Source organism: Tamandua tetradactyla, chromosome 5 (assembly GCF_023851605.1).
Source record: "Tamandua tetradactyla isolate mTamTet1 chromosome 5, mTamTet1.pri, whole genome shotgun sequence".
Taxonomy (NCBI): Eukaryota; Metazoa; Chordata; class Mammalia; order Pilosa; family Myrmecophagidae; genus Tamandua; species Tamandua tetradactyla.
The window spans coordinates 32,932,457-32,956,893 of NC_135331.1; the positions used below are offsets into that span (position 1 = coordinate 32,932,457).

The 24,437-nt window shown below is 38.1% G+C and overlaps 1 protein-coding gene across 14 annotated transcripts in view; it reads right to left on the bottom strand.

Moving 5' to 3' along the window:
- Positions 1-24,437, bottom strand: part of MTMR3 (myotubularin related protein 3) — a 238,401-nt gene that overhangs the window by 25,804 nt on the left and 188,160 nt on the right. For all 14 annotated transcript variants that reach the window (XM_077160596.1, XM_077160599.1, XM_077160600.1 and 11 more), the window contains 2 exons: positions 5,713-5,809; positions 3,058-3,171 (listed from right to left, as the gene is read on the bottom strand). In XM_077160596.1, the coding sequence (XP_077016711.1) occupies positions 3,058-3,171; positions 5,713-5,809 (211 nt within the window). The remainder of the gene's footprint in view (positions 1-3,057; positions 3,172-5,712; positions 5,810-24,437) is intronic.

Here is a 24,437-nt window from a genome sequence, read left to right on the forward strand (position 1 = left end):
ACACACTCACTTGCTCTTTTTTTTTTTTTGAGACCAGGGAAGTATAATTTATTTCTTTGATATACAGAATAAAACACATTTCTACTAGTTAACTGCGCCAAACACACTATTGTGTATTATAGTCTGAGAGGCAGAATACTTTTTAAAAAAAGACAATCTTTTTTCATTACCATATGTAACAAACTATTTCATGTCATGGGCAATCTCTCATTCTCTTACCCCTAGTTCCTTGAAAGGATTTTGTTGGGAAAGAAGAGGGTAAGAAAAGTGAGATTCAGCAAAACAAGAAAATAAAAGAGAAAGAAAGGTTGCCTGAGTTACCCCCTTGAAGTGGCAGGTCCTCCTACTGCCTCTGTGGGACATCCATGCAGGCTGGGCTAGGATTCTGGGTTTTCAGAATCAGTCAAGATTCCCTTGTCCCAGCCTGACATACATAGAAGCTAAGGATCTGCTGGTGCTCATGCAATTATGCAGGTTTAACTGGTGAACAGTTAAGAAGGCATGACAAGGGAATTATTTTATTTTCTTCTGACTCCTAAAGACAATCATTGCTAACTCCTAAATTCCAAGAGCCACTGGGATCTGGAATACCAAACTCTGGGGAAATCCCATACCACTTAAACAGTACTTTTAAAAGAGGTGGTGAAAAACATCTTTGGCCATTCATTCACTTGAGGATATAAAAGAGATAAATAAAGGAAATAAATATTAAAGGGGCCAAGGGGGGTTGGGTCCTAGAAGATCTCTTTAGTTGTCAGTATATCCTGGGCACCTTCCTTCTGATCCCTATGGAAAAAGAAGTAAGGTTTCTTCATCTCAAGACTAGTGAGTAGAGCATCAAGATTACACTAAGAAACTGATATATGTTTCAGACTTTGGTACTCCAAGTGAAAAATCTCCAGCAGTGGGAGTAGGGGGTTTTTGGCAAATCCACATAGTTTACCTCTTAAGTTTTAAAAGCCAGAGAACCACTCATGGAAGAACTAGTTAAATGTCCTTCTGCCTTTCCCTTTCCTCCTTTCCTACCAACACTTGAGTCTAGAGGGGTCAGAAGCCCTTCTTAAGCAGAGGTATAAGACAGGAAATAGAGGCCAGGCCTACCAGCTGTCATTTCGCGTGAGAGGTCCCTTCTGCATAGGCAAGGTGTAGGATGGGGGGGTGGGGCTTAGGAGAAGTTTTAACCTTGGATGAAGTTCAGTAGTTTGATTATTACATAAGACTGGATATATTAATTGCTGAATTGAGACTCATTTAAATACAAAAGTGACTGGAGGAATTTTCTCTATCCAAGAATAACCCAGAAACATTATGATACTTACTTGACAGATTTTCTTCTGGAGACACGGTTAGAACTAGCCCTTCAGAGTATCTTATAGGGATAGTCATGGGGAAAATTATTAATAAGTTATTTCTTCTACAACTTTCAGTTGGGTCCTTGGACCAGATAAGTCCTGAAACACAGAGGGGCCAGCCTTTCCAGAATATCAACTAATTCCATACTTCTATTGACAGTCCCTATCCAACATGAAAAAGTTTTCTCCCCTAAGAGTGGGAGAAAGATCAAAAGTGATGGTGGAGTTATACACAGAAGGTAGGGTTTAACAAATAGGAGTATGACTGGTGAATCACCATATTGATATTTCCCTTAGTTTCCAGTACCTTAGAGCAGTTAGAGGTAAAAACCTAAAATTGTGGAATTGTAACCCATACCAAACTCTGAAATCTGTTCTACAACTAATTGTTGGAATATGCTTTGAAATTTATCACTTTTTTGTATGTGTTATTTTTCACGAGAAAGAAAAAAAAAGGAGGAGTATAACAGAGAAGTTAAGATTTAACAAATGAGTATGACTGCAGCATCATTATATTGATATTTCTCTTGGTCTCCAGTGTCTTGGAGTAGCTAGAAGAAAAAACATAAAATCGTGGAACTGTAACCCATTACCAAACTTTAAAATCAGTTCTATAACTACTTGTATTTAAAATGTACTTGGAAATTTATTCTTTTCTGTATATATATTTCACAATAAAAAAATTTTTTTTAAGTTGATTCTTGTTTTATCCTATTAGTCCTGCTTATTTTAACCAAGGATACTTAAACCAGTTTATTGGCCACAGTGATAAGTTGAAGAGAAAGGATCTTAACTTCATTTTCCAGGAACCAAGGAACTCTTCTGGATTTTTGTATAGGGGGTGGGACTTCCTCTTCCCCTCCCTCCTTCTCACTGCCAAACTCATTGTCAGATGATTGAAATTACATTTCCAGTCAGTATAGCAGAATGAGGGCTTCGGGTAAGATTGAATTTAATAAAATAGAAACGCAAACTCCAATTTGTTGACTGATTCATAACAATAAATACTTTCTTATGTAATGTTAATCCTGTTAAAAATATGATATTTGACACTCACTTGCTCTTGCCTCTGTCTTTCTACATGCCCCTCCCCTCAATTCCTCTGCTAATAATTAACATCCCATCTTTCCATTAAAGCCAGTGTTAAGACAGTTCCTCCTGTTGCAGTCCCTGACAAACGCTACTTGACTGGGGGAAGCAAGTATCTTTGTACTCCTCATGTGACATCACATGACATCTCAAAGGGGTGAGCAGAACAATTTTCAAAGAAGTTTCACATATCCATATGATTCAATCTGCATAGTGGGTAAGGTAGAATCATCCCCTTTCCTAACTACTGCTTGACAAGCTGGAGCAATTTGTTCAAAGTCACAGATGGGAAAAACTGGGATAAAAATCCACATCTTCCTCCCAACTAGAGATCTTTCAAGGCTTTCAAAATGCCACTTTTTGTTCTTCACCCTTTATCTTTCTGATGATTCTGCAAACTTGACTATTCATCTTTTCATCCCACCTCTCAAACAGCTAGTGTTCTGGATGCAGTGACTACCACTATGTTACCACTACGTTAGGAGCTTTCGAAATAAAGAGCACAGACATGCCTGGGAAGTTCTCCTCTTTCCCAGGTTAGTAGCAGCAAAGGCAACAGATCACACGCACTGGGTAGTAGTACCAGCCCACACACAGCCTGGTCAGGTTTACTTACCTGTAAACAACAGCAGGGATGCGCTTCCAAGACCTGAAGCTTGCTACACTTTCTAGTTCTTTGTCAGTGATCCAGGCAGGCACTATGAGTTCCTGAGGATAGCTACCACACAGCCTAACAGGGAAGGTGATAAAGGGGAAAGGGGGAGAAAGGGAAGGAGAGAGAAGAAGAAACATGAGGTGAGCCAGCGTTAAGTATGTTGGTCAAGCTACCACAGAACAAGTTGAAAGGCAGTGAGGAGCTTTACTTGAGTCTTGGCCTCCTCAGCAGGATGGACTACCTTAAATTTTACTTGTGTATATCTCAAGTGATACTATCTTGGATTGTTCTACTTGGGGCTGCCTTTTGGGACTCTGACAATCTTAATTATTAATGAAAAAAAAAAAGAAGAGTTGAAGGGCAGTCTCGATTCTTCATTGCAATTCTGTATTGTAACAAATATATAGATCATTTCTAACCACATCGGTCCCAGTCCAGTTACAGAAGTGTGAGTCTGGGTCACTATACCAGACCTTCAAGTGTTTCAGGTTTTTGTCAAAACGAAAAATGTGAAGAAGGACAAGAGTCCACAATTCCAAGTTTCCAGAGACCTCATAGATATTACCTAATATATTCTTTGATGTGAACCACATAGTCTCCTAATTACAGGTACTAGGGGAAATCAAGGGTCTGTAGAAACAGTACCACAGGGCAGCCCATCTGCCTACACAATCACAGTCCTATTGAGTCAAGTTAGTAATGTGAACAAACTATTCCTCATAATTTCTATAAAACACATTTCAGAACAATCTAAGCTCAGGAAAAAAGCTCTCTTATAATTACAGAAGATGCTAGCTATGTACCAGTCAAGCTGATGCCCTGAAAAGCAGTATTTCTGATAGATTTTTTATTTACTGAGCAAAATCTCTCCTCCTCAGGTAACCAAATCTTTCTTTTCAATAGTAAAGGCAATAAGGCCTTTATTTTAAATCCTAAAACACACAAACACTACCACCACCATCCTGCCTTAGTCTACCCTATTAAGGGACGAGGCATTAAAAACATAAAATAGCTTAAAGTTAGAGGTTCTGATCATCCTGCACCATATATCTACCTGCCTTCTGTTCTCAATGTCCATTAAATTAAGTATCAGAAATTTAAAAGCCAATGAACCAGGAAAATGGCTATGACCAGAGTAGCTATATAAACATCTGAACACCCACCCACAAACTCCTAAAAATAACTTGGGATGCACTGATCACGGTTAATAGTCTAACCATGAGTATCCTCGTTCCTTTTTATCTTGTTTTTAAGCTCAAAGCAAATGCGAGTCTCATTCTTCCTTTTTAGTAGAAAGAACTTTTCAATGCACTGAAGGCTTGTTTTAAGGTGAAACTAGCATACTCAAAGACAGGAAGTTAATTTTTAAAACATATCTTAGAGATTTTGAAAAACAATGTTTTTTTTTAACTCAAACATTTTCTTTGACAAATTTAGATTAATTTTTTTATTATTATTATTCTACATAATTTTCTGATTATAGTCATTTTCCTTTGGGTATTATACTTTATAAAGTACTAGTTGATCACTTATAGATAAGCAGCTTCCAGTGCAGGAAAGGTGAGTTACACCTGAACAAAGGCTGTGGTATTCTCAAATTCTCAAAGGACCTAAAAACAGGTAAAGGTATGACAGATCTGTGACTCCCGACACTTCAGAACACCCTATATTCTCAACTCCTTGAGCCCAAGTTAAGAGCTGTGTACAGTAATCAGCGCCAGTTTTCCCAATGAAAAATGAAATGCTCTGATGGCTACTCAGAAACAGACCAGAAAAAAAGCTATCATAATTGAAACAACTCAAAGGCCAACAGAATAATTAATGCCTCCAACTGTTTCAGGGGAATTTAAGAAGGTTCTGTATCAATTTAAACCTCCTGGACAATTTTCTTTTGTTTTATGGACCACCCAAATCAACTAGTTAACTGCCTTCCCCAACCAAAGAACTTTTAATTTTTAAGGAAACAGGAAATGTTATTTGGTGGTGACTAAATTAATATTTAATGACTCCTAGTTGTGACGTTTTAGATCAAATATATTAAATAGAGTAATACTTATAGCTATTTCATAGGAAGTGGAATAAAGTTATAGTTATAAAAATTAGCTCCGAAGTGTTTTAACTCTGTTTATGAGATCACTGATCCTATCTCTAATGTGATGCCAAATGGTGCTCAGGATAATTGAACCTGCCTACCTACAGATAAACACGGTATTAACCAGACAGGAATGTGCCAGGAAGAACAGAGACCTTCAGGGGGTTGGAAATGATGGTTTAAGGATCCTGTTAAGGAAAGATTACTTTCCACTCAAGTAACAGCAGTGAGAACGGAAAGTTCAAGAAGTACTCTGCATGATGATGAATATGCAACTCTGTGATGATATTGAGAATTACTGATTATATATGTAGAATGGAATGATCATAAGTTAAGAATGTGTTTGTTGTATTTTTTTAAAAAATAAAAAAAAAGAAGTACTCTGAAAAATCATGCATTTAGACTTAAATAAAACTCCATTTGAAAGAAAAAACCTAAGTTCAAATGTTCTGCCACATGAAAGGTAGTATTTCTGCTAAGGCACTGGCTCTGCAAAACAGTTTGCTGGGACCCAAACAACTCACTTGTATTTCTCGTTGATGTTGGAAATCCTCCAGGCGTTGTTCATATCAAAACCCATCCGTTCTACTTCATTTTTAAACCTTGATGTTACATGCTCCCCTAGGGGCCAGAGATAGAGAGCAGAAAAGAAGAAATGAATACCATTTTGCAAAACAGGTAGAATAAAAGCAAAAGATACCCTTCCTTCTCAGTTATAAAAAAGACAGATGTTGTAAAAATAACAAAATAAGTTTCATTTTTTAAAAAAGAGGCCCTGATAGGTTAAGACTATAAGAGACAGGAATAAACAAATCAATTTTGATCAAGAATTATGTCATCTCATCTAATCTCCACCATCAACTCTGAGGGCAGCATCACTGAATTCATTTTACAGAAGATGAAACTGGGACTAAGAGAAACAATTATGACCAGGTCTGCCTGGCCTCAAAACTCATGCCCAAAACTCAAAACTCATGTGTCAAGAGCATGAAGACACTACACTCACTACTTTCCAACTTTCCCACTCTGACTGACAGGATACGTAATAAATTATATAATAATAAGTTCACCACGAGTAGTAATACAATCTAATCCACAACCCCACATCACAAATTCTTGGGGACAAATTGCAGAACTAAAGAAATTTTTGAGTTTTAGAAAAGTAAAAGGGTTGCACACATTATACTAGATTAACATTCTCTACAGATTCTCCTTAACCAAACACTTAATATTTTTTCAGTGAAGTGCATAAATAATTCAAACTAAGATGGATAAGTGAAGACAGTAAACACCTTCATGTCAGCCCAGATCTGAATGAGGCATCAAATAGATAAGAAAACTTTTTTGGTTTGCAGAGCCTTCTGGATTTCAGAATCGCAGACAAGGGATCATGAAACTATAACTACTAGTGCCCACACATCTCAGGAAACATCAGCTGCTAAGTATAGTGCTGAGCATTTGTAAGAACATCTATCCAGACAACAACTCTCATTTGGCTACATGTGCCCTAATGAATTTGGCTTTCTCTTGATTAAGATAGAAACACAGGCAGAAATGACCCGAACATATACTTCGCTAAATTGCTGATAAATCAGAAATAATTTTTTCCCTTCAAAACCCACACAGTTCTAGAGCAGTAATTTTATTTAAAATAAAAGCAGCACCTCTAACATAGACAGGAATACATTATAAAAGAGATGCTTGGTGGGCAGCTGGGAGGAATCACAATATCAAAAGCACAAAGCAGACTGCTCTGATGATCAGAGTATAAAGCTTTATTCTTCCTAGGAGAGGAGAAATCAGGATAGGAAACAGCAATTACTTCAATGAAGGACAATTCTATAAAACTGGCTCCCCATTTAAACTGCTTTTCTTGAGCTTAAGATAGGTATATGTTTCCTATAAGAGAGCTATAAAAAGATGAGGTTCATAGATGCAGGAAGAAATAATCAACTAAATCTATCCCATTTGGGGAAAGTTTTAAAAGCAATGTAGCAGGTTTCCAAATAGGAGAAAGCTATCTAAATTCGGGTGCCATCTGTGTACAAATTGCAAAGACTAATGACTGTCAAGAATGCTAGACAGGAAGTCTTTCACTTATAATTCCAATCCAAAAGCTATACAACTATGGCAACTTTCAAATGTATAAATTGAGGAAATTTTCTCCATCCACAGATACAGCCTCTAAGTCTCTGGAAAAGGTAAAAGTACTTTAATTAACGGTCTTTTACATTAATACTATATCCTAGGGTAAACACAGTAAGCCAAAAGTTTTCTGTGATTAAAAGATAGCCACTGAAGAGGAGGGCAAAGATGGCGGCTTAGTGAGGTGTGGAATTTAGTTCGTCCTCCAGAGCAACTAATATATAGCCAGGAACAGAATAGAACAACTGCTGGGGCCATGTCAGTGACTGGACACACAGCATACCCCAGTCGGGACCAGCTGTGAACCTACCCAGAACTGTGAGTCCCCCAAGCCGCAGCGGCTGGCGCCATCCCCCACAGGATGCTTCCCAGAGGGAAAAGGAGAGTTTATCAGCAGCAGGGGCTAAGCACAACCAAACTCCAACTGTGGAATTAACTAACAAATTCTGACTACTAAAAATAGGCCCCCAGCTCAGCTGAACCTCCAGTAAAAGCGGAGGTCACTGGTTTTTGCCACAGCGCAGAGGGGGCAGGGATGATGGAAAAAAAAAAAAGAAAGAAAAACAGAGGGTTTTTTGGATTTGAAAAGGTCTGGGCCCTGAAGGAAAGGAGGGGGCACATAGGACCTGGAGATACATGGAGCAATGTACCAACTTAAGCTCTTGATTGGCAAACCCAAGCAACAGGGTCCTGCTCTGAAAAGGATTTTTCTCTTTCCTTTTGGCGGCTGTTTCTACCTCTTGACTGCTCTTTGGATATAGCTGCAAGGTTTCTTGAGCTCCACTGCCCCAGGCATAGGCAGAATTAACATTGTCTAAGTGTCTGTCTGGAGCCTGTGCCTTCTCCAGGAGAGGGGTGGGGCCCAGCTCAGGTAGATTCCCTCCCTCAAGGAATTCAGGCCCCATGGTCTGGAAAAGTGAAGCTATTAAAGCCTGCCTACAACCTCTCCTCATCTCCACCACGCCCCCAGCAGGGAGAGTCTGCTGAAATAAAGGTACCACATCACCTTACGCTGGTGGGACCAGCAGGCAGACAAGCGCGACATACTGTGCAGGATAGGAAAAACAGAATGCCTAGAGGCTTCAAAGGAAAGACTTTCAATCTTCTGGGTCTTATACTCAGGGAAAACTAATGCAGGTGACTCTTTCCTCCTGACAGGAGCCAGTTTGGTCTGAGAAAATCTGGCTGGGGTCTATAATACCTAAGTAGACCCTCCTAAGGGGGGAAAAAGGCACCATACAGGCAGGGCAAGAAACAAGAAAACAAGAACTGAAAAATTCTGATCTGTTAAACAAAACCAGAATAAGCTGAACGGAATGTCAAAGAACAGGATTCAGAGAGAGCAGAGAATGCTGTAGCACCACGAAGCAGAGTCCACCAGCCAGCAACCTTTGGAGATGAAGAAAGAAAATGCCTCCCGGGGTGCTTCATGAAACGGGAAGCCAGGAGAGAAGAAGCTACCAGATGACTCCATGTTTGCCATGTGCCCTTCCAGCTGAGAGAAGCCCTGACCATGTCTGCCATGTGTCTTTCCAGATGAGTGAGAAACCCTAAACTTCATCAGCCTTCTTGAACCAAGGTATCTTTCCCTAATACCTTAGATTGGACATTTCTATAGACTTGTTTTAATTGGAACATTTTCTCAGCTTTAGAACTGTAAACTAGCAACTTATTAAAGTCCCCTTTTTAAAAGCCATTCCATTTCTGGTATATTGCATTCTGGCAGCTAGCAAACTAGAAGAGATTTTGGTACCGGAGAGTGGGGTGCTGCTGCTGCAGTTTGCAAATACCAAACATGTTGGGACAGCTTTTTAAATGGATAAGGGGAAGATTCTGGAAGAGTTGAGAGAAGCTTGACAGAGAAGGCCTAGAATGCTTTGAAGAGACTGTTGTAGAAATGTGGAGTCTAAAGACATTTCTGATAAAGTCTTAGACAGAAATGAGACATGTGTCATTACAGACTGGAAGGAAGGCAATCCTTGTTTTAAAATGACAGATAATCTGGCAAAGTTGACTAGTGGCTTTGGCTGGAACACAGATTTTAAAAGCCATGAACTTGGATATTTAGCAGAAGAGATCTCCAAATTAAATGTCAAAAGTGAAGCCTGGTTTCTCCTCACAGCTTATGGTGAAAAGCTGAAAACTGAACTCTTGAGTAAAAAGAAACCAGAAATTGAGGTCCTGGAAAATTCTGGGCCTCCAGAAAGGGCAACCCCAGAGAATAGAGCCCTGTGTGAGGATTTAACCAAATGTGAAACCAGTCAGCCATCTCAGAGAAAGTCAGGATCGGACATGGAGCTATCCAGGAAGGATTTGTGGAAACTCCTTATGTCTGATGGGCATGATCCGAGGCTACTGCATAGAAAGCCAACGAGAGTGCTGTGGGACCTGTATAAACAGAGCCGCTGCCAGTCTGGACTGGGGGGGGGGGGGGGGGGGGGGGGGGGGGCGGTTCAGAGAAGGGACACATTGGAGGAAAAATAACTTCAGAGGCAAAACCATGGAGGCTGAGGTCTGAAGTCAAGAAGACTTGGGCCAGGAGAGCGGACCCACCCAAGCCTATGCAGAGAGTGAGTTTGCCCCAAAGGCAGAGGATGGGCCTTCTACCTCCTTGCAGTGGAAGAATCATGCTGCCTCAGGCCTTGGAGAGGGTGAATCACATTCCTTGGGGTTTGGGGAGAGCCTGGCTACCACCACATGGAGGGGTTGAGCGTGTGCCCTGGAGATAGCAGAGAGCCTGGGTGTGGCCCCAATGCTTGGAGAGGGGGGAGCCGAGAGAAAGGTGGTCTCCCCAATGTCCCCCAAGGTTGTATTCAGAGACAGGCAGGCCTCTATGTAGGCCCTGGGAAAGGGCGGTACTGCCACTTTCTAAAGCCCTGAAGATAAATGACTCTCAGACTTTGAAATCTAATGGACTTTGCCCTGCAGGTTTTCAAAACTGTATGGGTCCAGTGACCCCTGTGTTCCTTCCTCCCTATGGAAATGTGTATGTGTATCCTATGAATGTTCCTCCTTTGTATGTTGGCAGCAAATAACTTGTTATGAGTTTTCAAAGGTCCAGAGCAAATGGAGAAAATTTTACCTTAGGACTGTCCATGCTTTTATTAATCTTGTATTCGAAATGTTACTGGAATGGTTTAAGGTTCTCTGATATTGTTATGAAATTAATGTTCTTTGTATATGGGGAAAACATGTCTTTTTTAGGGTCCAGAGGGTGGAATGTGCTGGTTTGAAAGGAAGTATGCTTCCTAGAAAAGCCATGTTTTGATCAAAATCCCATTTCATAAAAGTAGAATAATCCCTGTTCAATACTGTATGTTTGAAACTGTGATCGGATCGTCTCCCTGGATGATGTGATTTAGTCAAGAGTGGTTGTTAAGCAACTGGATTAGGTGACGACATGTCTCCACCCATTTGGGTGGTCTTGATTGGTTTACTGGAGTCCTATAAAAGAGGGAACATTTTGGAGAAAGAGATTCAGAGAGAGCAGAGAATGCTGCAGCACCACGAAGCAGAGAGTCCACCAGCCAGCGACCTTTGGAGATGAAGAAAGAAAACGCCTCCCGGAGAGCTTCATGAAATGGGAAGCTAGGAGACAAGAAGCTAGCAGATGATGCCGTGTTTGCCATGTGTCCTTCCAGTTGAGAGAAGCCCTGACTGTGTCTAACATGTATCTTTCCAGATGAGAGAGAAACCCTGAACTTCATTGGCCTTCTTGAACCAAGGTATTTTTCCCTGGATGGATGCCTTAGATTGGACATTTCTACAGACTTGTTTTAATTGGGACATTTTCTCAGCCTTAGGACTGTAAACTAGCAACTTATTAAAGTCCCCTTTTTAAAAGCAAAAAAAAAAGAACAGACAGACAACAAATTCATCCAGCAAGAAAACCGTAGGTAAAAAAAAGTGAAAACAATCTCCAGAATAAACTAATTAAGGAAATTAAATGCCTAGATGCCAGCAAATAATAACGAATCATACTAGGAAAATCTAAGCTATGGCCCAGTCAAAGGAACAACCCAACAATTCAAATGAGATACAAGAGTTGAAACAATTCAGAATGTTCTAACAGACATGCAAAACCTCATCAAAAATCAAATCAATGAATTGAGGGAGGACATAAAGAAGGCAAGGAATGAACAAAAAGAAGAAATCAAAAGTCTGAAAAAACAAATCACAGAACTTATGGGGATGGAAAGCACAGTAAAAGAGATGAAAAAAATGGAAACCTACAATGTCAGATTTCAAGAGGCAGAAAATAGGATGCGTGAACTGGAGGATGGAATATCTGAAATCTGAGAAGTAGAAGAAAATACACAGAAAAGAATGGAAAAATACGAGCAGGGACTCAGGGAATTGAATGACAATATGAAGTGCACAAATACACATGTTGTGGGTGTCCCAAAGGAGAAGAGAAGGGAAAAGGAGGAGAAAAACTAATGGAGGAAATGATCACTGAAAACTTCTCAACTCTTACGAAAGACAAAATTACAGATCCAAGAAGTACAGCACACCCCAAACAGAATAGATCTAAACAGACGTACTCCAAGACACTATGTTGAACAGAAAGAGAAAATCTTGAAAGCAGCAAGACAAAAGCAATCCATCCCATAAAAGGGAAGTCTAATAAGACTATGCGCAGATTTCTCAGCAGAAAGCATGGAAGCAAGAAGACAGTGGTATGATATATTTAAATTACTAAAAGAGAAAAACTGTCAACCAAGAATTCTAATGTTCTATAAATGTCTGTTAAATCTAGTTCATTTATTGTGTTATTCAAATTCTGTTTCTCTATAGATCCGCTGTCTAGATGATCTGTCCAATGATGAGTGTGTGGAATTGAAGTCTCCAACTGTTATGGTAGATGTGTCTATTTCTCTTTTCAGTGTTTGCCCCATGTATTTTGGAGCACTCTGACTCAGTGCATAAATACTTATGATGTTATGTCTTCTTGTTGAATTGTTCCTTTTATTAATACAGTGTCTTTATTTGTCTCTTTTAATTGTTTTACATTTGAAGTCTAATTTGTTGATATTAGTATAGCTACTCTCGCTCTTTTCTGATTGTTGTTTGCATGAAATATCTTTTCGCAACCGTTCACTTTCAACCTGTGTTTATCCTTGGGTCTAAGATGCGTTTCCTATAGACGCCATATAGATGGGTCCTGTTTTTTAATCCATTCTGCCAGTGTATGTCCTTTGATTGGGGAGTTTAATCCATTAATATTTAGTGTTCTTACTGCATGGACAGTACTTTCTCCTACTGTTTTGCCTTTCAGATTTTATACGTCATATCTAAATTTTCTTTTTACCTTTACTAATAATAGTCTTCATTTCTACACTCTTCCCCACACCTCTCTCTCCTGTCTTTTTGTATCTGTCTTTAGTGCTCCCTTTAGTATTTCTTGCAGAGCCAGTCTCTTGGTCAGAAACTTAAAAGGCCTGAAATCATACAAAACACTTTCTCAGATCATAAAGGAATGAAGTTAGAAATCAATAATAGGCAGAATGCCAGAAAATTCACAAATACATGGAGGCTCAACAACACACTCTTTAACACCCAGTGGGTCAAGGAAGAAATTACAAGAGAAATCAGTAAATATCTCAAGGAAAATGAAAACACAACATATCAAAACTTATGGGATATAACAAAGGCAGTGCTAAGAGGGAAATTTATTACCCTAAATGCCTATATCAAAAAAGAAGAAAGAGCAAAAATCACGGAATTAACTGTCCACTTGGAAGAACTAGAGAAAGAACAGCAAACTAACCCCAAAGCAAGCAAAAGAAAAGAAATAATGAAGATTAGAGCAGAAATAAATGAAACTGAGAACATAAAAACAATTGAATAAATCAACAAAGCCAGAAACTGGTTCTATGAGAAACTCAGTAAGATTGATGGACCCTTAGCAAGACTGACAAAAAGGAGAGAGGATGCAAATAAATAAAATCAGAAATAGAAGCGGAGACATAAACACTGACCTCACATAAATAAAGGAAGTAATGAGAGGGTACTATGAACAACTTTATGCTAATAAACTCAACAATGTAGATGAAATGGACAACTTCCTAGAAAGGCATGAACAACCAACACTGACTTGAGAAGAAATAGAAAACCTCAACAAACCAATCACAAGTAAATAAATTGAATCAGTCATTAAGAAGCTTCCCGAAAAGAAAAGTCCAGGACCAGATGGCTTCACATGAGAATTCTACAAACATTCAAGAAAGAATTAATACCAATCCTACTCAAACTCTTCACAAAAATTGAAGAGGATGGAAAACTACCTAATTCATTCTATGAAGCTAACATCATCCTCATACCAAAGCCAGACAAAGATACCACAAAAAAAGAAAACTACAGAACAATCTCTCTTATGAATATAGATGCAAAAATCCTCAACAAAATTCTTGCAAATCGAATCCAACAGCATATTAAAAGAATTATACACCATGACCAAGTAGGATTCATTCCAGGTATGCGAGGATGGTTCAACATAAGAAAATCAATTAATATAATACACCATATCAACAAATCAAAGCAGAAAAACCACATGATCATTTCGATTGATGTAGAAAAGGCATGTGACAAAATTCAACATTCTTTCCTGTTGAAAACACTTCAAAGGATAGGGATAGAAGAGAACTTCCTCAACATGATAAACAGAATGTATGAAAAACCCACAGCTAACATCATCCTCAACAGGGAAGAACTGAAAACATTCCCCCTAAGATCGGGAACAAGACAAAGATGTCCACTATCACCATTGTTATTGAACACTGTGTTGGAAGTTCTAGCCAGAGCAATTAGACAAGCAAAAGAAATACAAGGCATTAAAATTGGAAAGGAAAAAGTAAAACTCTCACTGTTTGCAGATGGTATGATACTGATATGTCAAAAAAACCCAAAAATCCACAGCAAAACTACTAGAGTTAATACATGAGTACAGCAAACTGGCAGGTTATAAGAGCAACACTTAAAAATCTGTAGTGTTTCTATACACAAGTAATGAACAATCTGAGGGGGAAATCATGAAAAAAATTCCATTTACAATTGTAACCAAAAGAATAAAATATTTAGGAATAAATTTAACTAAAGAGACAAAAGACCTATACAGAGAAAACTATAAGAAATTGTTAAAAGAAATCGCAGAAGACCTAAATAAATGGAAGGACATACCATATTCATGGATTGGAAGACTAAATATAGTTAAAATGTCAATTCTACCTAAACTGATTTATAGATTCAATGTAATACCAATTAAAATCCCAAAAACTTACTTTTCAGAAATAGAAAAACCAATACCATATTTATCTGGAAGGGCAGGGTGCCCTGAATAGCTAAAAGTATCCTGAGGAAAAAAAATGAAGTCAGCAGTCTCATGATACCTTACTTCAAGGCATATTACAAAGCTACAGTGGTCAAGACAGCATGGTACTGGCATAAAGACAGATACTGACCAATGGAATTAAATCGAGTGATTAGATTTAGACCCTCTCATCTACGGACAACTGATCTTTGATAAGGCAGTCAAGCCAACTTACCTGGGACAGAACAGTCTCTTCAATAAATGGTGCCTAGAAAACTGAATATCCACATGCAAAAGGATCAAAGAGGATCCATATCTCACACCCCATACAAAACATTAACTCAAAATGGATCAAAGACCTAAACATTAGATCCAAGACCATAAAACTGTTAGAAGAAAATGTAGGGAAATGTAGGTGGTTTCCTAACTTTACACCCAAAGCACAAGCATTGAAGTAAGAAATAAATAAATGGGAACTCCTCAAAATTAAACACTTTTGTGCATCAAAGAACTTCATCAAGAAAGTAAAAAGACAGCCTACACAATAGGAGACAATATTTGGAAACGATATATCAGATAAAGGTCTAGTATCCAGAATATATAAAGAGACTGTTCAACTCAACAACAAAAAGACAGACAACCCAATTACAAAATGGGCAAAAGACTTGAACAGACACTTCTCAGAAGACGAAATACAAATGTCCAAAAGGCACATGACAAGATGCTCAACTTCCCTGGCTATTAGGGAAATGTAAATCAAAACCACAATGAGATATCATCTCACACCCACCAGAATGGCCATCATCAATAAAACAGAAAACGACAAGTGCTGGAGAGGATGTGGAGAAAGAGGCACACTTATCCACTGTTGGTGGGAAAGTCAAATGTTACAACCGCTGTGGAAGGCAGTTTGGCAGTTCCTCAGGAAGCTAAGTATAGAACTGCCATATGACCCGGCAATACCATTGCTAGGTATCTACTCAGAGGACATGAGGGCAAAGATACAAATGAACATTGAACACCAATGTTTATAACAGCATTATTTACAATTGCCAAGAGATGGAAACAGTCCAAATGTCCATCAACAGATGAGTGGCTAAACAAGCTATGGTATACACAAATGATGGAATATTATACAACTGTAAGACAGAATAAAGTCATAAAGCATATAAAAACATGGATGGACCTTGAAGACATTATGCTGAGTGAGATTAGCCAGAAACAAAAGGACTAATACTGTATGGTCTCACTGATATGAACTAACATGAATGAATGAACTTGGAGAATTTCAGTTAAGAACAGAGACCATCAGGAGATAGAAATATGGTAGATATTGGGTAACTGGAACTGAAGGGATACAGATTGTGCAATGGGACTGACTGTAAAAATTCCAAAGTGGAGAGCACAATACTACCTAACTATAATACAATAATGTTAGAACACTGAATGAAGCTGAATGTGAGAATGTTAGAGGGAGGAGGGCTGGGGGCACAAATGCAATCAGAAGGAAAGATAGAGATAAAGAATGAGATGGTATAATGTAGGAATGCCTAGAGTGTATAATGATAGTGACTAAATGTACAAATTTAAAAATGTTTTGTATGAGGAAGAACAAAGGAATGTCAATAATGCAGGGCGTTGAAAATAGATGGTAATTAATATTTTAAAACTTTAACTTATGTGTGAGACTAAAGCAAAAAATGTTTATTTGGCACAAAATTTATATTTCAACTAGTGCATTTCCTAATATAATTTATGTGGACAGCTTAATTGAACACATAAGTACATGGAAACTTGGGTAGGGCATGAGATTTTATAGGTTTGTCCTGGTTGATGCCTCGATAAATCCCAGAAAGATTCGAACAGGGAATAAAAAATATTTGCAAAGTCCCTGTGCTGGTTTGAAAGGAGGTATGTCACCTAGAAAAGCCATGTTTTAATCTAAATCCCATTCCATAAAGGCAAAATAATCCCTATTCAATAATGTATGTTTGCATCTGTAATTAGATCATCTCCCTGGAGATGTAATCCAGTCAAGAGTGGTGGTTAAGCTGGATTGGGGGAAAAGTGTCTCTACCCATTTGGGTGTGTCCTGATAAATTTCTGAAGTCCTATAAAAGAGGAAACATTTTGGGAGAATCAGAGAGTTTCCGAGAGAGCAGAGAATGCTGCAGCACTATGAAGCAGAGAGTCCATGAGCCAGGCACCTTTGGAGATGAAGAAGGAAAATGTCTCCCGGGGAGCTTCATGAAACCAGAAACCAGGAGAGAAAGCTAGCAGATGATGCCGTGTTCACCATATGCCCTCCCATATGCCCTTCTGAGAGAGAAGTCCTGACTGGGTTCTCTGTGTGCCTTCTCATTTGAGAGAGAAACCCTGAACTTCACTGGCCTTCCTGAACCAAGGTATGTTTCCATGGATGGATGCCTTTGACTGGACATTTCTATAGACTTGTTTTAATTGGGACATTTTCTTAGCCTTAGAACTGTAAACCAGCAACTCACTAAATTCCCCCTTTAAAAGCCATTCTTCTAGCATACTGCATTCCGGCAGCTAGCAAACGAGAACAGTCCCCTTGGGGGAATAGTGAGAAGGGGGGAAATTCAACTTCCCCAAGTGGAGAATTCTTGATATTCTCACAAGCAGTGGGGATAACCAAAGCAATAGGCCGAGCCACCAATCTCGGGGTTTGTTCATATGAAACTTAACCCTGCAAAGGATAGGCTAAGCCTACTTAAAATTAGGCCTAAGAGTCACCCCCAGAGAACTGCTTTTGTTGCTCAGATGTGGCCTGTCTCTCAGCCAACATGACAAGCAAACTCACTGCCCTCCCCCTCTCTACGTGGGATATGACTCCCAGGGGTGTGGACCTTCCTGGCAACATGGGACAGAAATCCTAGAATGAGCTGCGACTCAGCACCAAGGGATTGAGAAAACTTTCTTAACCAAAAGGGGGAGGAGAGAAATGAGACAAAACAAAGTGTCAATGGCTGAGAGATTCCAGAGTCGAGAGGTTATCCTGGAGGTTATTCTCACACATTAAATAGACATCACCTTTTTAGTTAAGGCATAACGGAGAGGCTGCAGGGAACTGCCTGAAACTGTAGAACTGTGTTCTAGTAGCCATGTTTTTTGAAGATGACTGAATAACGTATAGCTTTCACAATGTGACTGCGTGATTGTGAAAACCTTGTGTCTGATGCTTCTTTTATCAACTTTATGGACAGAGAGTAAAACATATGGATTAAAAATAAATAATAAGGGGAACAAATGTTAAAATAAATTTAGTAGCTTGAAATGCTAGTAATCAACGAAAGGGAGGGGTAAGGGACAGGGTATGTATAAATTCTTTTCTGTTTTCTTCTTATTTCTTTTTCTGAATTGATGCAAATGTTCTAAGAAATGATCATGATGAAGAATATACAACTATGTGATGGAAAAAAAAGAATGTTCATATTGTATGTTGATTGGTTTTAAAAATAAAAATTAAAAAAAAAATAGACACTGGCAATTTATTACACGGAACTGTCGCCCAAATAAGGGCTTAGAATCACTATCAAGAGTGAAATTCTGAACCACATACAAAGAAATATACACTGTGTAGCAGATACAGAAAATATATCATCTTAAGTTCCTTGAGAACAAGGAATGAGTTCTAATTATCTTTGTATACACTAAAGCAGTGGCTTTATATACTGAAAATGACCATTACAACTTACAGTAAGAATTATATTTTATGTCACAATTTAATACAAATGTTAATTTTAAAAAAGCTTTCACAAAACAAAAATCACTCCTACTATGTACATGATGAATTTAGATATTTTCTATTTCTTTTATTATTTTACAACCCACAAACCGCTGGGAAAAAATTAGGAGCAGACCTTAAATAGATGAGTAATTCAATTGGCTTTTGCCAAATTGTATTAGAAGTTCACTTATATTTATTCACCTAGAAAAGTGAATCCCAGAAAGGAAGAAAAGCAGATCTGTTGCTGGATTTCCCTCAGTAATTTCTCTCTCAGAACTCTCAGTCTCCATTAATTTCAACATTAGATATACTGTAATATGCTAACATTTTAAATCCTGGGGCCATAGTACTTCTGTTGGGATTGATATTTCCATTTCAACTATTCATGCCTGCATCCCCCCACACAAGGGGGATTTCTCATCCCCATTCACAATTTAATTTTTCTTATACTACAAATTTGCATTGTCATACTAGCAAATTTCCTTTAGTAAAAATTGAAAAGTTCTTCCAAAGCAATGAGCTTCCAATAAATCCCATCTATCATAACCAAACTTGTACACTGGCAACTTAAAATATTTTCCCCAAAAAACGTTCCACTCCCTAGCTCATTCTGAGTTTTCAAAACCACAATTAAACACAGTTCAAAGGTCTAGGAAGAGAAAGGCCAGGCCCAGGGCCAGCATATGAGGTACAACAGAGTTCGAGAAGGTAAAAACTTGCCCTCCCAGATTTTCAAATGGGAGGGGGGTTCCTATGGAGCAAGGGTCCCAGTAGAGTCCTCTAAATGCACACTTACTCAACGGCATCCTAACTCAGAAGACAGACTCTGCTGGCAAGGGCTTTTACTTTATAACACTTCAGGCAGCTGGACTAAGATTATGTGCTTTTCATGAATAAACAAGATGAGGTTAGTGGGCATTTCACACAGAAGAAGGCAGAGAGGTAAGCCTGATGCTGCTAAATCAACAGCTGAATTGCCCAGTCATCTGTCAGGACTCTAGATAAATTTTTGAGTACACAGCAATCACCAAGAAGCCAGCTGCAAGGGACAGGAAGTTGAAAAGATGAGGAAGAAAGTAGGGAGATTCAAATCCATTCTTTTAGAGTTTGAAATGGAGTTTTAAGAGTTTTACAGGGTGGGCCATGGTGGCTCAGCAGGCAGAGTTCTCACCTGCCATGCTGGAGACCCAGGTTTGATTCCCAGTGCCTACCCATGCAAAAAAAAACCAAGAAAGAGTTTTGCAAAGGTTTTTGCAAGTTTTAAGGGTGAATTCCAATAACAATGTTGAGATTACTTCCATAGCAGATTAAGATATACAGTTGTGTCCACATTATGGCTGACTGACTTGGCTATGACAAGTTCAACAGCTAGAAACTAAGATTTATATCAATACCAAGGTAATGCAATTTTCCCATTTCTCTTCTCTCGCACATTGTACTCAGTGGAGAAGAATCCATAAAAAGGCTTTGGCTTTGAGTGGGAAAAAGACCAAAGGTAACAGTGGAGGTATACAGAGAAGGTAGGATTTAACAAATAAATATGAGTACTCAATCATTATATGGATATTTCTTTCAGCATCCAGTATCTTAGAGTAGCTAGAAGTAAAAATCTTATTATGGAGTTGTAACCCATACCAGGCTCTGAAATCTGTTCTATAACTAATTGTTGTGATACGCTTTCAAATTTATTGCTTTTTTGTATACGTTACTTTTCAAAAAAAAAAAAGTTAATTGTGATGATAAATGCAGAGCTATATGATGACGTTGTGAACCACTGACTGTACACTTTGGATGTTACATGATATGTGAATATACAATACACATCAGTAAAAAAATTTAAAAGGCTTTGGTTTTATTAACTGCTGAAAGACTAAAAGTAACTTCCACGCTTCAGAATCTATGCTTATCGTAATCTCATGTATTGGGGCAGATTATACAAAGACATCAACTTGAATTATCTGAACTGTTGCCTCACCCTAAAGATGATGTATAAGAATGTGGTTCTCTAGAATAGTCATATCCTGTGAATAATGCTATAGCCACCAACAACACTCAACAATGCTGGGTGGAGATAAAAGAACCAGTTTGACTGGGTATAAAGATGCCAACATGGTATTTTTTATTATGAGCAAATTTTTGCTCTGTAATCCACAGTAAAAATTTATAGAAGTAAAAAGCCATATATATATATATACACACACATACTCAAACCAAGTAACTGAAGTAGATTAAGATTGCATGTGGGTGGCAGCCAAGTTAACATAAGTGTAGACTGTGAATCTTGGGAGGAAACAAAATCTAACTATCACACATAGTTTAACATCCAACCAATCAATTATTATGGCATCACCTCATATTTGCAAAATTTCCAAAGTGTTTTCACAAGCATTGCACATAGGAGGCACTCAAACATTTATTGAATTGAGTCCCCAAGCACTGGGAGATTTGATTTACAGAATATTGCTATCAGGGTGGGCAAAAAAGAGCATGAACAAGGGATGGGAGAAAAAAATATGGAACTATTAAACTTTACCACCAGAGAAACCCATTACTGTGTCAAAAATTAGGGACACCCAAATAGACAGGCCAAGCCCTTCATCTTGAGGCTTACTCTTGTGAAGAGCAAGAGAACTATATGTAGCATAGAACTTAGTCTACCTATAGGCATGCCCAAGAGCTACCTCTGGAGGACCTCTTCCGTTGCTCAGATGTGACCTCACTCTCTCTAAGCCCAACTCTGCAAGTGAAATCATTGCCCTCTCCCTACATGGGACATGACATCCAGGAGTGAAAGTCTCCCTGGTGGCATGGGAGATGACTTCCAGGGATGAGCCTGGCCCTGGTGCTATGGGATCAACAATGCCACCCTGACAAAAGGGGGGGGAAAGAAGTGTAACAAATAAGGTACCAGAACCTGAGAGAGTTCAAATATAGTCAAGAGGCTACTCTGGAGGCCACTTTTACACAAGCTTCAGTTAGACATTGCTACCTATCATAATTTGCCAAACCCCAACCAAAACCATTGCTGCCAATCCTGAAGAACACCTAGGGCAATATATAAGATCCAACAAAGGTTCCACACACGAGGGTAACTCTCCAAAACCTACAAAGTCCAGATACGTCCCTGGAACAGATAAGTCCTGAAATGCAGAGAGGCCAGCCTCCTCACAACATCAAGTAGCTCCATTCCCCTATTCCATGTTATTGATAACCCCTTTCAACATGAAAAAGTTAGAATGGGCATAGCCCAAATACCCCTAAAGAATGGCAGAAAGATCAAAGGTGATGGTGGAGTTATACAGAGAAGATAGGGTTTAAACAAATGAGTATGATTGCTGAATCATTATATTGATATTTCTCTTAGTCTCTAGCACCTTAGAGCAGCTAGGAGTAAAAACCTACAATTGCAGAACTGAAACCCATATCAAACTCTGAAATCTGTTCTACATCTAATTGTTGCACTGTGCTTTGAAATTTCCTGTTTTCAATATACACCATTTTTCACAAAAAAGTCAATTGTAATGATAAAAAAAAAAAATCCTTCTAGCCTCCAATATTCTAGAGCAGTTAACTAGAAGGGAAAACCTGAGATGATGGAATGGTAGTCCATGACAAACTCTGAGATCTGTCCTATAACTAATTGGAGAGCATTCTGAAAATTATTGCTTTTTTCTTTCTTCACATTGTAATTATGTTATACAATTTAAAAAGTTAAAAATAAAAATTAAAAAAAAAAAAGAGCATGACCGTCCAGCTTGAAGAACAAAGGAAACTAAAGTACAGAGAGGACAAATGGCTTGCTGAACATTATTATTTTCATTAACAAAAGTTGTAGGTTTAGAGAACAATCATGAACAAAATATAGGATTCTCATAGACCAACCTATTATTAACACCTTGCACTGGTGTGGTACATTTGCTACAACTGATGAAAGCACAATTTTATAAAGGTACTTTTAACAATAGTACTTAATTTATTCTAATAACATTTTATTACCTATATTTAAAACATGTTTACATATTTACAATCTAAAATTTCCCTTTTAACCACATTCAAATACGTAATTCATTGCTGTTAATTATGTTCGCAATATTGTGCTACCATCACCAAAACTTTTTCATCATCTCAAATAGAAATTCTGTACATTTTAAACCTTAACTCACTATTTCCTATCCCCACCCTGTCCTCTGGTAACCTGTTTCCGGATTCTGACACTATGACTTTGCTTATTTTAATTAGTGCTAACTACTTCACATAATGAGTTCATATAACATTTGTCCTATTCTGTCTGGTTTACTTCACTCAACACAATATCATCAAGGTCATTCATGTTGTCACCTGTATCAGAAATTTCTACCTTTTTATGGCTAAATAATATTCCATTGAGTGTATAAACCACATTTTGTTTAACCATTCATTGGCTGATGGATATTTGGGTTGCTTCCATCTTTAGACTATTATGAATAATATTACTATGAACACTGGTGTGCAAATAAATACCCGTTTGAGTTCTTTCTTTCAGTTCTTTTGGGTATATACCCAGAGGTGGAATTGTCAGGGCATATGGTGTTTCAGTTTGCTAAAGCTGCCAGAGTGCAATGTACCAGATATGAATTGGCTTTTTAAAGGGGGATTTGCTAAGTTCCAAGTTACAATTCTTGGGCCATAAAAACACAGAATGCCTTTCCATTTATTTAGGTCTTCTTTGATTTCTTTCAGCAATGTTTTTAGTTTTCTGTGTACAAGTCCTTTACAACCTTCGTTGGATTTATTTCTAGATATTTGATTCATTTAGTTGTATTCTTAAAGTTTCATCTTCCAATTATTCATTACTAACATAGAGAAACACTACTGATTTTGGGGTGTTGATCTTGTACCCCACTACTTTGCTGAATTCATCTAGGAGCTCTGTTGTGGATTTTTTAGGATTTTTCTATAGGATTTTCTGTGTCTAGGGGTCATGTCATCTGCAAATAGGTAAATTTTACTTCTGCCTTTTCAATTCGAATGTCTCAATTCTTTTTCTGGCCTACTTGCTCTGGCTAGAACTTCCAATCCAATGTTGAATAATACTGATGAAAGTAAGCATTCTTGCCTTGTTCTTGATTTAAGAGGGAAAGCTTTCTGTCTTTCAGCATTAACTATGATGCTAGCTGTGGGTGTATCATATATGCTCTTTGTCATGTTGAAGACTATTCCTTCTATTCTCAGTTTTCTGAGTTTTTCTGTCAAGGAAGGCTACATTTTGTCAAATGCCTTAACTGCATCAGCTGAGATGATCAGGTGGCTTTTTACCTTCATTCTGATAATATGATTTTCTTACGATCCCCCCCATGCATACCTGGGATAAATCTCAAATGATCATGCTGTTAAATTTTTTAATGTGCAGTTAGACTTGGTTTGCAAGTATTTTCTTGAATATGTCTACATCTATCTCCATAAAGAAAATTACAGACCAAAATCTTTTATCTTCTGGTATCTTTATCTGGCTTTGGTATGAGTGTTATGCTGCTTCGCAGAATAAAGTGGGAAGTATTCCCTCCTCTTCAATATTCTGGAAGAGTCTGAACAGACTGTTGTTAATTTTTCTTGGAATGTTTCACAGAATCCACCTTGGAATTCTTCATAGGGTCTTCTTCCTTGGGAGGTTTTTCTTTATTACTGATTCAGTCTTTTAATGGTTACACATTTATTGAGATCTTCTATTCTTTTTCAGTTGAGTGCAGGCAGTTTGCATGTTTCTAAGAATTTGCCCATTTCATCTAGGTTATCTAATTTATTGGTATATAATTGTTCATGGTATCCTCTTACAGTCCTTTTTATTTCTATGGTGTCCCTCTTTTCATTCTAATTTTAATAATTTGCCTTTTTTCTTCATCAGTCTAACTAAAGGTTTGTCAATGTTATTGATCATTTCAAAGAACCAACTTCTAGTTTTGTTGATTCTCTCATTTTTGTTTTTTTTTTTTTTTTCCCCTCTCTCTCTTGCTTCTAATTCTCCATTTCATTTATCTCTAATCTTTGTTGTGTCATTCCTTCTGCTT